The 16,988-nt window shown below is 43.9% G+C and overlaps 1 protein-coding gene across 2 annotated transcripts in view; it reads left to right on the forward strand.

Moving 5' to 3' along the window:
* LOC138368651 (hematopoietic prostaglandin D synthase-like) overlaps positions 1–16,541 on the forward strand; it is a 41,022-nt gene extending 24,481 nt beyond the window's left edge. For both annotated transcript variants that reach the window (XM_069331357.1, XM_069331356.1), the window contains exons 3-5: positions 9,959–10,151; positions 11,996–12,119; positions 16,044–16,541. In XM_069331357.1, the coding sequence (XP_069187458.1) occupies positions 9,959–10,151; positions 11,996–12,119; positions 16,044–16,217 (491 nt within the window). In that variant the 3' untranslated portion in view covers positions 16,218–16,541. The remainder of the gene's footprint in view (positions 1–9,958; positions 10,152–11,995; positions 12,120–16,043) is intronic.
* Positions 16,542–16,988: the final 447 nt, after the last annotated feature.

The raw sequence follows: 16,988 nt of genomic DNA on the forward strand, positions 1-16,988 counted from the left end.
GATGAGCAGGGGGGGATCAATTTCTACAGGCGGCAGAGGCTGCCCTCTCAATTATAGTGTTAACTGCCATGTTGTTGTTTTCATACTCTTGACTGGGTCTTCTGTCATTTGGTGGAGGGTTATATATTACTGCTACTACTGTTCTTGGTCCTCCCATTGTCATGGTGCCTGCTATGTAGTCTCTGAAATCCTCACAGCCAAGGATAGCTATCTCCTTAAAACTGCATTCCTTTCTCATGAGTAGGGCCGCTCCGCCTCCTCCCCTACCTTCCCTCTCCTTATTACTGTGTACTCCTGGGGAAACACGGCATTCGTTATGATTCCTGCGAGTTTTGTTTCAGCGAGTCCGATTACATCTGGGTTCACTTCCTGTGCTCTTTCCCTTAGTTCACTTGCCTAGCTTGTGATCCCATCTATGTTCAAGTACATTACCTTGAAACTGACTCTCTTCTGCATCTCCTCAGGGGGGAGGGGATACCTGTGGGATCTGGGGTGAGCGGGAGCTGGGAGGATGTGGTGCGGGGAGACTGGTGGAGAAGGAAGGGCTTGGGGGGTGGGTAAAAGGGGGAGGGTAGGGGGGTGAGAGGGGGACAGTAGGGGGGTGAGATGGGGAGAGTTGGGGGAGAATGAGAAGGGGATGGTTTGGGGGGGTGAGAGGGGGAGGGTTGGGGGAGCATGGGGGAAGGAGAGGCATGGGGGGATGGGGGAGAAAGGGGGGCTTGGGGAGGCAGAAAAGGGGGAAAGGCTTGGGGGGCGTTGGGGGGGGAAGGGAAGGCTGAGGTGGGTGAGGAAGAGGGGAGGGTTTAGGGGAGTGGTGGAGAGGGGAAGGCTTAGGTGGGGTGGGGGATTAGGGGGGTGGGGGAGAACGGAGAGCTTGGAGGTGGGAGAGACGGGAGGGCATGTGGGAGAAGGGAGGGCTTGGGTGATGGGGGAGAATTGAGGTCCTGGGGAGAGGGGTGAGTTGGAGGAGGGGGTGATTGGGAGAAGGGGGTTGGGTGGGGGGGGGAGGGTGCCCTAGGAGGGTACTTAGTGGGGGGCTGACAGGGGATGGGGCAGGTTGGGTGTCTGTTGGGTAGAATGTGGGGGTGGTGCTCCGGCTGTTGTACTGTTTGAGGAAGGTTCCCCACTCCCCTTTGAGATTGTAGGGTTCGGTCTTGTGGTTCTCTGATCCCTTTCTCTCTCCCTGCGCTCTTTCCTCGTATCTGCTGCCTGCCTTCTCTCTTCCTTTGTCATATCCCTCTGCAGGAATACTTTTTTGAACTTCTGTACATTTACTAGACTGCTCTTCCTTGCTAACAGTTCCTCTTTTGTGATCTCGCTCATGAATACCACCTTTATCATTCGGTCTCTGTCCTTGTTGTACTTTCCAAACCTGGAAACCTTTTCAACATTTTGGTCAGTTCCCTCCATCCTTACCTCTTTAAGGATCTCGGTAACTATGTTTTTGTCCTAGTTTCTCCACTCCTTTGGGCTGGTCACTGTTTGCTCTTTAATGCCTGCTACTACTACTACTGCTCTTTTTCTCTCTATCAGCCGACTAGTACATCTTGCTGCTTCCTGAGAGGAAGCCACTTCCTTGGCAACTTCCCTAACTGCAGACCTAGCTTCAGGGCTCTTTTTAAGAGCCCTGAAGCATTTCAGCAAATGAGAGCTGTGTTGTGGAGGTCCCTTCCACAGTAGCATTCCCATCTCCCTGAGATACGGTTTGTGCCAGGTATTGCGGAGGAGTCTCCTTCAGGCATCTTATCTCCTCCTTTGCTGCCCTTAGATCATCTTGCAGGTTGGCTACTGTCTCCCTCATTACCCTCAGTCCTTCACTGAATTCATTCCACATGTGCTGGAATACTCCCTTCATCCAGGCTTCATGTTCCACTCCATCCTCTGAGTTTGTTCCAGCCGTGATAGTCCTCCTGCGTTTGTCACCCTGAGTTTGGGTCCCTGCCATGTTTTCCCTATGAGAGAGAGAGAGAGAGAGAGAGAGAGAGAGAGAGAGAGAGAAGGAGGAAAGAGAGAGAGAGAGAGAGAGAGAGAAGGAGGAAAGAGAGAGAGAGAGAGAGAGAGAGAGAGAGAGAGAGAGAGAGAGAGAGAGAGAGAGAGAGAGAGAGAGAGAGAGAAGGAGGAAAGAGAGAGAGAGAGAGAGAGAGAGAGAGAGAGAGAGAGAGAGAGAGAGAGAGAGAGAGAGAGAGAGAGAGAGAGAGAGAGAGAGATTAGGAGGAAAGAGAGAGAGAGAGAGAGAGAGAGAGAGAAGGAGGAAAGAGAGAGAGAGAGAGAGAGAGAGGAGAGAGAGAGAGAGAGAGAGAGAGAGAGAGAGAGAGAGAGAGAGAGAGAGAGAGAGAGAAGGAGGAAGAGAGAGAGAGAGAGAGAGAGAGAGAGAGAGAGAGAGAGAGAGAGAGAGAGAGAGAGAGAGAGAGAGAGAGAGGAGGAGGAAAGAGAGAGAGAGAGAGAGAGAGAGAGAGAGAGAGAGAGAGAGAGAGAGAGAGAGAGAGAGAGAGAGAGAGAGAGAGAGAGAGCAAGAGAGAGAGAGAGAGAGCAAGAGAGAGAGAGAGAGAGAGAGAGAGAGAGAGAGAGAGAGAGAGAGAGAGGCTGTGTGTGTACTGTTGGTGCTATGGTGGGGGGTGGTGGGGGGTGAGAGAAGGGGGGGGGGGTAGTTCTCCGGTGTAGGGCGTAGTGTTTTTTCACACTTGGGTGCCAGAAACTAGTTCCCACATGAGCCAAATATTTCCCTTGAGGTTCGTTTCCATTTGTTAACTTATATCCAGAAGTGAGTGGATATATATGTGGTTGTGTGTGTGTGTGTGTGTGTGTGTGTGTGTGTGTGTGTGTGTGTGTGTGTGTGTGTGTGTGTACTCACCTAGTTGTGTTTGGAGGGGTTGAGCTCTGGCTCTTTGGTCCCGCCTCTCAACCGTCAATCAACAGGTGTACAGATTCCTGAGCCTATTGGGCTCTATCATATCTACACTTGAAACTGTGTATGGAGTCAGCCTCCACCACATCACTTTCTAATGCATTCCATTTGTCAACCACTCTGACACTAAAAATGTTCCTTCTAATATCTCTGTGGCTCATTTGGGCACTCAGTTTCCACCTGTGTCCCCTTGTGTGTGTGCCCCTTGTGTTAAATAGCCTGTCTTTATCTACCCTATCAATTCCCTTCAGAATCTTGAATGTGGTGATCATGTCCCCCCCTAACTCTTCTGTCTTCCAGCGAAGTGAGGTTTAATTCCTCTTGATATGAGCTTCAGGGGACAGGTCTGGCGAGATATCAACCCCCAGGTCTTTCTCTCTCTCTGACTCCTGAAATATTTAATCTCCCAAATGATTACTTATATCTGGTCTCCTGCTTCCTACCCCAATCTTCATTACATTACATTTGCTTGGGTTAAACTCGAACAACCATTTGTTCGACCATTCCTGCAGCTTGTCCAGGTCTTCGTGAAGCCTCAAGCTGTCCTCCTCTGCCTTAATCCTGCTCATAATTTTGGCGTCGTCAGCAAACATTGAGAGGAATGAGTCTATACCCTCTGAGAGATCATTTACGTATATCAGAAAGAGGATGGGTCCGAGTACAAAGCCCTGTGGGACTTCACTGGTGACTTCACGCCAATCTGAGGTCTCTCCCTTCACTGTAACTCTCTGCTTCCTATTGCTTAGGTACTCCCTTATCCACTGGAGCACCCTATCAGTTACTCCTGCCTGTTTCTCCAGCTTATGCATAAGCCTTTTATGGGGTACTGTGTCAAAAGCTTTCCGACAGTCCAAAACAAATGCAGTCCGCCCATCCTTCTCTTTCTTGCTTAATCTTTGTCGTTGAATTCTATTAAGCCTGTAAGGCACAGTGTGTGTGTGTGTGTGTGTGTGTGTGTGTGTGTGTGTGTGTGTGTGTGTGTGTGTGTGTGTGTGTGTGTGTGTGTGTATGTGTGTGTACTCACCTAGTTGTGCTTGCGGGGGTTGACCTCTGGCTCTTTGGTCCCGCCTCTCAACTGTCAATCAACAGGTGTACAGGTTCCTGAGCCTATTGGGCTCTATCATATCTACACTTGAAGCTGTGTATGGAGTCAGCCTCCACCACATCACTTCCTAATGCATTCCATTTGTCAACCACTCTGACACTAAAAAAGTTCTTTCTAATATCTCTGTGGCTCATTTGGGCACTCAGTTTCCACATGTGTCCCCTAGTGCGTGTGTCCCTTGTGTTAAACAGCCTGTCTTTATCAACCCTGTCGATTCCCTTGAGGATCTTTAATGTGGTGATCATGTCCCCCCGAACTCTTCTGTCTTCCAACGAAGTGAGGTTTAATTCCCGTAGTCTCTCCTCGTAGCTCATACCTCTCAGCTCGGGTACTAGTCTGGTGGCAAACCTTTGAACCTTTTCCATTTTTGTCTTATGCTTGACTAGATATGGACTCCATGCTGGTGCCGCATACTCCAGGATTGGTCTGACATATGTGGTATATAATGTTCTGAAAGATTCCTTACACAAGTTTCTAAAGGCCGTTCTTATGTTATCCAACCTGGCATATGCTGCTGCTGTTATCCTCTTGATATGAGTTTCAGGGGACAGGTCTGGCGTGATATCAACCCCCAGGTCTTTCTCTCTCCCTGACTTTTGAAGTATTTCATCTCTCAGGTGATACCTTGTATCTGGTCTCCTGCTTCCTACCCCTATCTTCATTACATTACATTTGCTTGGATTAAATTCTAACAGCCATTTGTTCGACCATTCCTGCAGCTTGTCCAGGTCTTCTTGAAGCCTCAAGCTGTTCTCCTCTGTCTTAATCCTTCTCATAATTTTGGTGTCGTCAGTAAACTTTGAGAGGAATGAGTCTGTACCCTCTGGGAGATCATTTACGTATTTCAGAAACAGGATAGGTCCAAGTACAGAGCCCTGTAGGACTCCACTGGTGACTTCACGCCAGTCTGAGGTCTCTCCCTTCACTGTAACTCACTGCTTCCTATTGTTCAGGTACTCCCTTATCAACTGGAGCGCCCTACCAGTTACTCCTGCCTGTTTCTCCAGCTTTTGCATCAACCTTTTATGGGGTACTGTGTCAAAGGCTTCCCAAAAGTCCAAAAAAATGCAGTCCACCCACCCTTCTCTTTCTTGTTTAATCTTTGTCACCTGATCGTAGAATTCTATCAAGCCTGTAAGGCAAGATTTACCCTCCCTGAACCCATGTTGATGGGTTGTCACGAAATCTCTTCTCTCCAGATGTGTTACTAGGTTTTTTCTCACAATCTTCTCCATCACCTTGCATGGTATACAAGTTAAGGACACTGGCCTGTAGTTCAGTGCCTCTTGTCTGTCACCCTTTTTGTATATTGGTACTACATTAGCAGTCTTCCATATTTCTGGTAGGTCCCCCGTTTCCAGTGACCTACTATACACTATGGAGAGTGGTAGGCAAAGTGCTCCTGCACACTCTTTCAATACCCATGGCGAGATTCCATCTGGCCCAACAGCTTTTCTCTCATCCAGCTCCAATAGGTGCTTCTTGACCTGATTTCTTGTAATTTCGAACCTATCCAAGGTCACCTGGTTTGCTGCCACCTCTTTTAGCGCCGCGACATCTCCCTGTTCTATTGTAAAGACCTCCTGGAACCTTTTGTTGAGTTCTTCTCATACCTCTTTGTCATTCTCTGTGTACTTGTCCTCGCCCACCCTAAGTTTCATCACCTGTTCCTTCACTGTTGTCTTCCTCCTGATGTGACTGTGTAGTAATTTTGGTTCGGTCTTGGCTTTATTAGCTATATCATTTTCATACCTTTTCTCAGCTGCTCTTCTCACACTGACATACTCGTTCCTGGTTCTCTGGTATCTCTCTCTACTTTCTGGTGTTCTGTTATTACGGAAGTTCCTCCATGCCCTTTTGTTCAGCTCCTTTGCTTTCATATATTCCTTATTAAACCACGGATTCTTCCTTTGCTTCTCTGTTTTTTCCTGTTGGGATGGGACAAACCTGCTTACAGCCTCCTGACATTTTTGGGTGACATAGTCCATCATGTCTTGTACGGACTTGGTTCCGAGTTCTGTGTCCCAGTGTATATCCTATAGGAATTTATTCATTTCCTCATAGTTTCCCTTTCGGTACGCCAGCCCTTTGGTTCCCAGTTCTTTTTTGGGGGTGATAATTCCCAGCTCAACCAGGTACTCAAAGCTCAATACACTATGATCACTCATTCCCAAGGGAGCTTCCAACTTAACTTCCCTTATATCCGACTCATTAAGGGTAAATATCAGATCAAGCAAGGCTGGTTCATCCCCTCCTCTGATTCTTGTCGGTCCCTTGACGTGTTGACTTAGAAAGTTTCTTGTTGCCACATCCAGCAGCTTAGCTCTCCTGTGTCTGGGCCTCCATGTGGGTCTCTGTTCCCCTAATCTATCTTCCCATGGTTGAAGTCTCCCATGATTAGAAGTCTGGATCCGTTCCTGCTAGCCACAGAAGCTGCTCTCTCTATTATATTGATGGTGGTCAAGTTGTTTCTGTCATATTCCTGTCTGGGTCTTCTGTCATTCGGTGGGGGGTTATATATCACTACTACTATAATTTTCTGTCCTCCAGTTGCTATAGTTGCTATATGTAGTCACTGAAACCTTCACAGTTCTGAAATACCATCTCTTCGAAACTCCAACCTTCCCTTAGTAGCAAAGCTACACCATCTCCTCCTCTCCCTTCTCTTTCTTTCCTCACTACATAGTAGTCCTGTGGAAACACTGCGTTTGTTAAGATTTTCGTTAACTTTGTTTCTGTGAGTGCTATTATGTCTGGGTTTTCTTCTAGTGCCCATTCTCCAAGTTCACTTGTTTTATTTGAAATCCCATCTATGTTAGTGTACATCGCCTTGAAGCTCACTTTCTTCTGTTCATTTTCATGTCCCTTTCTTGGCGAGCATTCTGCTGGTGTGGGAAGCTGTTCCGTGGGTGAGAGGATCTGTGAGGTGGTTTGCAGGGGTCTCAGAGGATTTTGGGATGGGGGTGGGGGTTTAAGGGAATGGGGGACAGGTAGGGTGGGGGTTAAGGAGATAGGGGGGACATGGAAGATACGGGGTGAGGGGGGAGGAGGGATAGGGAGGGTATGGGATGAAGGGGGAGGGGGGATAGGGGGGAAAGGTGGGAGGGGGGACATGATGGGAATGGGGAAGGGGTGTCAGGGTCAGAATAGGGTGGGGGGGGGGGGAGGGAGGGTTGGGTGGGGGCAGGTGTGTGTGTGTGTGTGTGTGTGTGTGTGTGTGTGTGTGTGTGTGTGTGTGTGTGTGTGTGTGTGTGTGTGTGTGTGTGTGTTTGTGTGTGTGTGTTTTGCATGTGCATGCGTGTGTGCGTGCATACGTACGTGCGTGTGCGTGCATGTGTCACGAGGGTCCTGTAAGTGTCAACTTCTACCCGGAATGAGCCACTTTGAATTTTTAACTATATATGATATACTGAACAAGAATTTGATAATATTTTACCTCACTCTGTACACCAGAATAATTGACCAGAGAGGGGTACCTACCAGTCAGCCTCCTGCTCACACAACCAGGTGAATATGGACGATGTCTGGATGACGAGGTGATCCGTCGTCTCCTCCCACATGGTGATTCACTAAGTTCCAGTAGATTGATGATGGCGGTTCTTCTCTATCTAACACAAAGCTCTGGAGTCAGGAGATGTGTTGCATCATCTTGCACCAGACTCTGGCTTGCTGGACCTCCACTTGATGAACTCTGCTGTTGCAGGATTTTGAGGATTTGGTCCTGAGTCGTCTTAATCTGGCAGAGGGCTTTCTCAAGTTCCGTTTGTTTTTTGCAATATTTGGTGGACGACTGAGTGAGCTTGTATCATATGGTCTAATATTGCGTTGACACAAGCCAGAGTGACGATCTCCTGGGGGTCAGGATGGTGGCCAGCTCTTTGGGAAGTGGTGTTGGATGGAGTGCTTGGAAGGGAAGGGGAGGTAGATGGGAGACGGTGGAGAGGTCTTGTTCATTGGTACGGGGGGGGGGGGGGGAGGGTGGCACCATGGGTAGGGTTTGAAGTGTGGGTGGGTGGGCTCCTGGCAAGGGAAAGAGGTGGGGTAGACCTCAGGGATAGGGAAGTGGTGGTGGTGATCTACACTGCTCATGCCAATGCCCCAGGCCTGATTGCCCTCCTAACCCTGGGTTCCTCTATTTACTGATTCACCTGGAACCTGAATCGGCTAATGTGTTGGGCAATGCCAAATAGGTCTCATTCTGCAATATCGATTCCAGGCATAGTGGGATTGCTTGAAGTTGACACATTTGGGTGTTTCAGGGACACCATCATTAGTCTTTTCCAGACATAGTTTAGTGTCGTGAAAGCTGTGCAACACCCTCACCTAATTTGGCCATCACATTGCCAGGTTCTGTGGATCTTCCGTTGGCATTTGCTGCATAAGAACGAGCTGCCAGATATATAGTTCCACTCTGCATGGCCCTATGCCCGGTACTGTAATCACGGAGCAATTGCTTGATTTTTTTGGCACTCTCCCAGGTCCCATGTTGCTCTTGGCCCAGATGGTCTGGGCCAAGAATATACCTAACATCAGCATGAATACTGTAGTTCTTAATAATTTTGGTCCGTCTAATCTATTGACTTGCTTTCAACAGCTTTAAACTCTTACCTTCATACGCCTGCTCATTCTCTGTGATGAACTTCATGGCTCTGTCTCCACCCACCCGTACAATGACGCTGCTACCTGCAAATTTGCTCTTAATGCGGTGTTCTTTGTGGGTGCGGGCAGCCTAGATGATCCATTTAAACTTATCTGCTGATCTTATGTTTGTTTCAGAGAAGATTATGGTGTGTCATTCACTACCATCGGCTTGTTGTAGCTGTCATCGTTGTTATTGTTGAATATTGAATAAAATATCTCCAAAGTTAGATGATCCAGTACTGTAATCCTCATGCTGAGTTCATTACGTTCAATTCAACACTGAATCACAACTCTTCTATTTACCTTAATATGTTATTGACACTTTCATTATCCTGTGATCTAAGACTCTGAACAATGAACATGATCTTGAAATGTGTCAAACTTTTTTTTATTTTTTTGCAGGGATATTCCTGCGCGGGCCCTAAGCCTCTGGCTGGCCCACTAAGTGTTGCTTGTTTCTGTTTTACTTGGGCGGAGTATGAGTATTTAAGACTCGTATGGTCGCTTCAGGAAGATTTTGCCATATGTGTTTAACAACTTCTTCTGATCTGTGGAATCTAAGTTGAAATCTTAATGGGTTTGTAACTGTGCACTGTGTTAGATAATGTTCCAGTGGTCTGTCGGGCATTTTTCCACAGTGTTGACATTTCCACTCATCTTCCGGAGCCTGTAAGCCTATTTCCCATACACCTGGGTATCCAAGCCTGATGCGATGTAAGTGTACTTCTGTTGCTCTACTGCTCCCTTTCATCAAACTAAGGGGTTCGTAGTTGGTTGAATTTTTGTACCAACCCGCAGATCCTGATGTTGCAACTGCTGTGTTGTGGTCACTGTACATCTTTTGCATTGCTTTGTTTCTAATTACTTTCTTAATCTGTGATAGAGTCTGTGGTATATAAATGTCTACATTTCTTCTCTTAGTTGCAAGTTTTGCAGCTTCGTCTGCAATGTCATTTTCTATTATTCCCACATGACTTGGCACCCAGTTGATAAGTACCCTTTGGCCTTGTCGTTTGAGTGTTTACATTAATGATATGACATTTGTGATCAGATGGATGTTATCACATATGTGTTCTTGTTGCAAGGTTTCAATGGCGGTTCTCGAATCTGTATGTATGATAACATGTTGTCGGTGATGTGTCAAACGTTCTCTCAAGGGCTGAACATCTGCACTCCCCAAACATAAATACCCACGAAGTTATTTGTACTTTTATCTTAACTTAAGCTATTTATTTTAACGTTATACATTATATTTTACTATTCACAATGATCTCCATAATGACCTTATCTTGCGTGTGTTTGTCCAGCTACGGAAGGAGGCAAATTGCCGGTACTGATTGTTGACGGTAAGACGCTGCCCCAGTCACTGGCCATCGCTCGCTTCGCTGCCAAGAAAGCCGGACTCGTGCCGGAAGATGACCTGGAAGCTGCTTTTTGTGACGCTCTTGCCGACACTGCCTTCGAACTGTTAATGGAGGCACACAGCATTTGGCACGGAGGGTATATTGCCTTTTATTGCCTTTAAAAATGTCAAGAGTTGTGAAGTTAGGCTGGCTGAGGTTCACAAATTGTTGAGCCGAACTGTGCAGAGCTGGTAGTTGTACTCAATGTTTGTGGTGGGGTAGGAAGTAGGTAGCGGCAGAGTGTGGGTGGGAGTAGGGATTAAGGGGAAGTGGATGGGGATAGAGAGGGAGTGGGTGGGGGTAAGGGAATAAGAGGAAGTGGGTGGGGTAGAGAGAGTGGGTTGCGGTAGGGAGTGAGCGGGAGTGGGTAGAGATAGGAAGTGGGTGAAATTAAGGAGTGAGGGATAGATGGGGGTAGGAAGTGATGCAGATTGGGTGGGAGTAGGGAGTGAGGGAGGGGGTAGAGAGTGAGGGGGAGTGGGTGGTGGTAAGGAGTGAGTGAGATTGTATGGGAGTAGGAAGTGAGGGGAAGCGGGTGAGAAGAGGGAGTGAGAGTGAATAGGTGGAGGTTGGGAGAGGGTTGGGGTTAGGAGTTAAAGGGAGAGTTCGGGGGTAGGGAGAGAGGGGGAGTGGGTGGGGTAGGTAGTGAGGTGGAGTGGGTTGGGGTAGGTGGTGAGGGGGGGTAGGGAGTGAAGGGGGTAGTGGGTGGGGATAGGGAGTGAGGGGGGTAGTGGGTGGGGGTAGAGAGTGGGAAGAGTGGGTGGGGGATAGGTAGTGGGTGGGGGTAGAGAGAGAGTATGAATTCGTGGGAATAGGAAGGGAGGGGGTTGGTGAGAGTAGGGAGTGAGGGAGATTAGGTGAGAGTAGGGAGTTGATGGGTGTAGGGAATGAGGGGATGGGCGGGGGTTTGGAATGAGGGAGAAGTAGGAGGGAGTAGGGAGTGGGAGGGGTTAGGGAGATCATTTGTTGGGGCCACGTTAGCAACACAAATGCAAACAAGCTTGAATGATTCCCAAGCATATATGCAACCGAAAAGTCTGGGTTCGAATCCTTCTGGGGTGTGGAGTTTTCGGTTGTATATTGGCTTGTGAACCATTCAGGCTGGTTTACATTTGTGTTGCTCACGTGACCCCAACAAATAAGGTGATTTAATGAAATATCTGTGACCAAGTTGACAACCAAACACTGTCACTGTCGGGTGTTGGAGAAATCGTCTACGACTACCAACACTTTTGAACAGTCAGTTGTGGTCTAGCGGCTAAAGTACTTGATACACCATAGTGCATTGTGCTCCTCTCTGTCTGGGTTTAAATCCTTCTAGGGTGTGCATATTGGCTTGGGAACCATTCAAGTTTGTTCGCAAATATAAATAAATGAATAAATGGTCAACTATGCAAGGTCCGATTTGTCTAATAAGCCAAGTTTCCTGAATTTATATATTTTTCAAACTTTTTTCTTATAAAATGATAAAGGTATCCATTTCATTTCATATGAGTTCATTTTGTTTAATTTAAGTTTAAACTAACGTAGATATATAACCTAACCTAACCTAACTTATCTTACCCAAACCTAAACTAACATAACTAAGTCAATAATTTATGTTCCTAGTATAATATAATAATAATAATAATTCAAATACACCAATTGAATTTTTTTGGAGGGAAATAAAGAAAATCAATCGGCCTAATAGGCAAATCGAGCCTTGCATAGTAGGCCGAGAAGTGCGTTCTGGCTACTAGGTACGACATATATATATATATATATATATATATATATATATATATATATATATATATATATATATATATATATATATATATATATATATATATATATATATAAAGGGGGGTATATATATATATATATATATATATATATATATATATATATATATATGTATATATTATTATTAAGTAAAACAAATAATGCTTGGTGTGGCAGCTCCCCAGACAAGAGTGACGAGCAGAAGCAGCTGAAGGATAATTACTTCTCTAACAACATTGATCCCTTCATGACGCGCCTTGAAAAGCGGCTGAGCGAGAAACAATGGTTTGTCTCTGATAAGGTGAGTACCCACCACAGGTATACTCTCTTTCTTATTTTAGGTAAAGTACCTGGGGTTTACCGCCCACAGGTATACTCTCTACCTTAGTTCGGGAAAGGTCAGTACCTACCACAAGTTACTTTACCTTAATTTAGGTAAAGTACCTGTGGTTTACCTACCACAGGTATACTCTCTACCTTAGTTTAAGTAAGGTCCGTACCCACTACAGGTATACTCTGTGCCTTAATTTAGGTAAGGATCGTAACCACTACAGGTATACTCTGTGCCTTAATTTAGGTAAGGTTCGTAACCACTACAGGTATACTCTGTGCCTTAGTTTAGGTAAAGTCCGTACCCACTACAGGTATACTCTGTGCCTTAGTTTAGGTAAGGTCCGTTCCCACTACAGGTATACTGTGCCTTAGTTTATAGGTAAGGTCAGGACCCACTACAGGTATACTCTGTGCCTTAGATTAGGGATGTTAGTTACATTTTCTACCATAGTTTTCCTGCGTTATGGAAAAAAGAGGAAAATGTTAACACTGAAACCATATATAAAAACGGAATTAAATCACTCTGTTGAAAGAAAAATCAACATATAGGATCAAGGAGTAATCCTGTCAAAAACCTTACCTCTAAAAAGCACAATAAAGTAATTGTCACGACTGCAAGAAAAATGACAGGTTGGATTATAAGGACCGTTCAAACAGGGCATGCCATACCAATGATACTTTTCAAGACACGATCGAGTGCTCTCTAGGGTGGAATATTGTTGCACATCGACATCCTCATTCAGAGGCAGAGAAATGGCTGACCTGGAGAGCGTACAAAGATCATTTACTGCTAGGATCCACTCTATAAGTCATCTAAATTATTGGGACCGATTAAAAGTTCTAAATCTGTATTCTCTAGAGCGCAGACAAGAGATACATAATAATCAATACGCGGAATATTTTAAAGGGACTGGCTCCAAATCTGAATACGGTGATTACATCACATCAAAACTAGAAGGCATGGCAGGATGTGTAAAATACCCTCGTTGAAAAGCAGAGGTGCAATTCGTACTCTGAGAGAGAACTCTATCAACAACGGAGGCCCGAGACTGTTCAACACTCTACCGCTACACATAAGGACCATATCTGGTCGGCCTCTCACAGTCTTTAAGCGAAAACTCGACAAACACCTCCAAGTAATATCTGATCAACCAGGCTGTGATTCATACGGCAGGCTGCGAGCAGCCGGTATCCAACAGCCAGGTTGACCAGACGACCAACCGGGAGTCCTGGTCGGAGACCGGGCCACGGGGCCATTGATCCCGGAACCATCAAAAGGTAGCCACAAGGTAGGTATGTAAGGTCAGTACCTGCCACAGGTATACTCTGTGCCTTAGTCTAGGTAAGGTCAGCCCCCACCACAAGGTACTCTCTACGTTAGTAAAGGTTAAGGTCATCACCCATTACAGGTATACTCTTTATCCTCGTTTAGGTAAAGAAAAATTCTTATGAAATGATTAAGCTTCCATTATATTATAAATGATTTTTGATATTAATTTTAGTTAAAAACTAACGATGAAATAGGACCAAATCTAACCTACATAAGCTATCTTAACTTACCCTAACCTAACATTAACTAAAATAACTAAGTCAGTAATTCATGTTCTTAATATAATATACTAATATTAATTGAAGTAACTCAAATGGAATTTTTTTTAAGTGGGGGTTGGCGACTTAAAGACTTATCAGGGTAAAGTGCCTAGCCATTACGACTATATAGGACTGGGAAGGCTCTGGATAAGGAATTGGGATGGGACAGTGGGAAGAAATTGTGCTCAACCACTTGGACGGTCGGGTATTGAACGCCGACCTGCATGTAGCGAGACCGTCGATCTACCCTCCAGTCCAAATGGTTAGGCTTGAGGGGCGGTGGAGAAATAAAGAAAATCACTCTGCCTATTTGGCAAATCGGGCCTTGCATAGTAGGCCGAGAAGTGCGTTCTGGCTACTAGGTACGATATATATATATATATATATTAGTATATTTTGGTAGCAGTCTTTCCTGTAGACATATTTTATTAAATATGACCGAAAAAGTAAGATTAATAATTCTAACACGAATTTTCTCAATCTTTCGTACATTATGCTTCACTGTTGGAGGTAAATCAAAAATCACTTCTCCAAAATTCATTTTTATTTCTAGTCTGACGCGACACGGGCGCGTTTCGTAAAACTTATTACATTTTCAAAGACTTCACAAATACACAACTGATTAGAACTTGCGTTTCCCTGATTTTATATCTACATTTGAGTGAGGTGGGAAGGGTGATGTGGCATTACATTTGAGTAAGGTGGGAAGGATGATGTGGCATTAGAGGATATTAATAGGGTATTAAAAGTATCAACACAAGACAGAACACGAAACAATGGATATTGAATAGGAGTGTTTGTAGAAAGCCTATTGGTCCATATTTCTTGATGCTTCTATATTGGAGCGGAGTCTTGAGGTGGGTAGAATATAGAATACACAACTATATTCTACCCACCTCAAGACTCCGCTCCAATATAGAAGCATCAAGAAATATGGACCAATAGGCTTTCTACAAACACTCCTATTCAATATCCATTGTTTCGTGTTCTGTCTTGTGTTGATACTTTTAATACCCTATTAATATCCTCTAATGCCACATCATCCTTCCCACCTTACTCAAATGTAATGCCACATCACCCTTCCCACCTCACTCAAATGTAGATATAAAATCAGGGAAACGCAAGTTCTAATCAGTTGTGTATTTGTGAAGTCTTTGAAAATGTAATAAGTTTTACGAAACGCGCCCGTGTCGCGTCAGACTAGAAATAAAAATGAATTTTGGAGAAGTGATTTTTGATTTACCTCCAACAGTGAAGCATAATGTACGAAAGATTGAGAAAATTCGTGTTAGAATTATTAATCTTACTTTTTCGGTCATATTTAATAAAATATATATATATATATATATATATATATATATATATATATATATATATATATATATATATATATATATATATATATATATATATATGTCGTACCTAGTAGCCAGAATGCACTTCTCGGCCTACTATGCAAGGCCCGATTTGCCTAATAAGCCAAGTTTTCCTGAATTAATATATTTTCTCTAATTTTTTTCTTATGAAATGATAAAGCTACCCATTTCATTACGTATGAGGTCAATTTTTTGTTACTGGAGTTAAAATTAACGTAGATATATGACCGAACCTAACCAACCCTACCTAACCTATCTTTATAGGTTAGGTTAGGTTAGGTAGGGTTGTACAATATATTTATATATATTGTACAACCTAACCTATTTTCTATTGTACAACCTATATTGTCTAAGTACAATATATATATATATATATATATATATATATATATATATATATATATATATATATATATATATATATATATATATATATATATATTTCCCTAATAGGGCGAGTGATTTTCCTTATTTGCAAAAAAAAAAAACAATTGGTTTATTTGAAATATTATTATTATACTATAATAAGAAGATAAATTATTAACTTTATTATGCTAGTTTAGGCTTGGTTAAGATAGGATAGGTTAAGTTAGGTAGGGTTGGTTAGGTTCGGTCATATATCTTCGTTAGTTTTAACTCATATTAAACAAAAATAGCTCATACATTATGTACACTACTCACTATATGCCATTATAAATTAAAATAAAAAAATTGTATAGCACCAGAAATGTTCAATAATATTATATTTCTAAGTAAATTTTCAAAACAGCGATCTCATACGTCAAATGACAATATAGGAATTTAGAAAATATCCTTGATAAAGGCAAGCTTCAATGAACTCCAAGAAAAATTAAATATAAATGGAAAAATAAGTACGAATTCCGATAAAATATGTTTCATTTCATTATTGCCTCACTTCCTGGCAGATCACCTGGGCTGACTTGGTCCTCTGCTTATTTTATGGAGCGATACGGAGAGAGGAGGCCGAGAGAGCAGGGAAGTTCCCGGCCCTGCTGGCTCATGTCAACAAGGTGAAGGAACTTCCACAGATCAAGGAGTGGTTATCATCGCACCCTGTAACATCCGCCACCACTCACTGAGCGCTTCCCACACCACTGTGTCTGCCCCTCTTCCCTCCATCATGGCTCCTCAGTTTGTATTTATCTAATAGATAACGAGGTCGTCACTAAAAATAATAATTTGCTTAAGCACGACCTCGTAGCACTTCTTAGTGCCCAAACTGTTTAGTTAATAATTAGGTAAGCCAATCCGACTGAAGAGGATGTACAGATCAAGACAGTCAACCTGCAAGACCTATGTGAATCAAGGCCCGTTACTCTGAAGTCAATAAAAAGTAATACTTTATATAATATCAAATATGATGAGATGTAGTTGCGAGTCAATAAACAATTTCAGAACAAAAATGGTGTCTTATTCTCGTAACATTATTGGATGTTAGTGCCTACTGAGCTAGTGGATAGTTACTAGTGAGCTAGTTGTTAGTGCCTACTGAGCTAGTGGATAGTTACTAGTGAGCTAGTTGTTAGTGCCTACTGAGCTAGTGGATAGTTACTAGTGAGCTAGTGGTTAGTGCCTACTGAGCTAGTGGATAGTTAATAGTGAGCTAGTTGTTAGTGGCTACTGAGCTAGTGGATAGTTACTAGTGAGCTAGTGGTTAGTGCCTACTGAGCTAGTGGATAGTTACTAGTGAGCTAGTGGTTAGTGCCTACTGAGCTAGTGGATAGTTACTAGTGAGCTAGTGGTTAGTGCCTACTGAGCTAGTGTATAGTTACTAGTGAGCTAGTGGTTAGTGCCTACTGAGCTAGTGGATAGTTACTAGTGAGCTAGTGGTTAGTGCCTACTGAGCTATT

The sequence above is a fragment of the Procambarus clarkii genome, chromosome 25, assembly GCF_040958095.1.
Source record: "Procambarus clarkii isolate CNS0578487 chromosome 25, FALCON_Pclarkii_2.0, whole genome shotgun sequence".
In the NCBI taxonomy this organism is placed as follows: domain Eukaryota; kingdom Metazoa; phylum Arthropoda; class Malacostraca; order Decapoda; family Cambaridae; genus Procambarus; species Procambarus clarkii.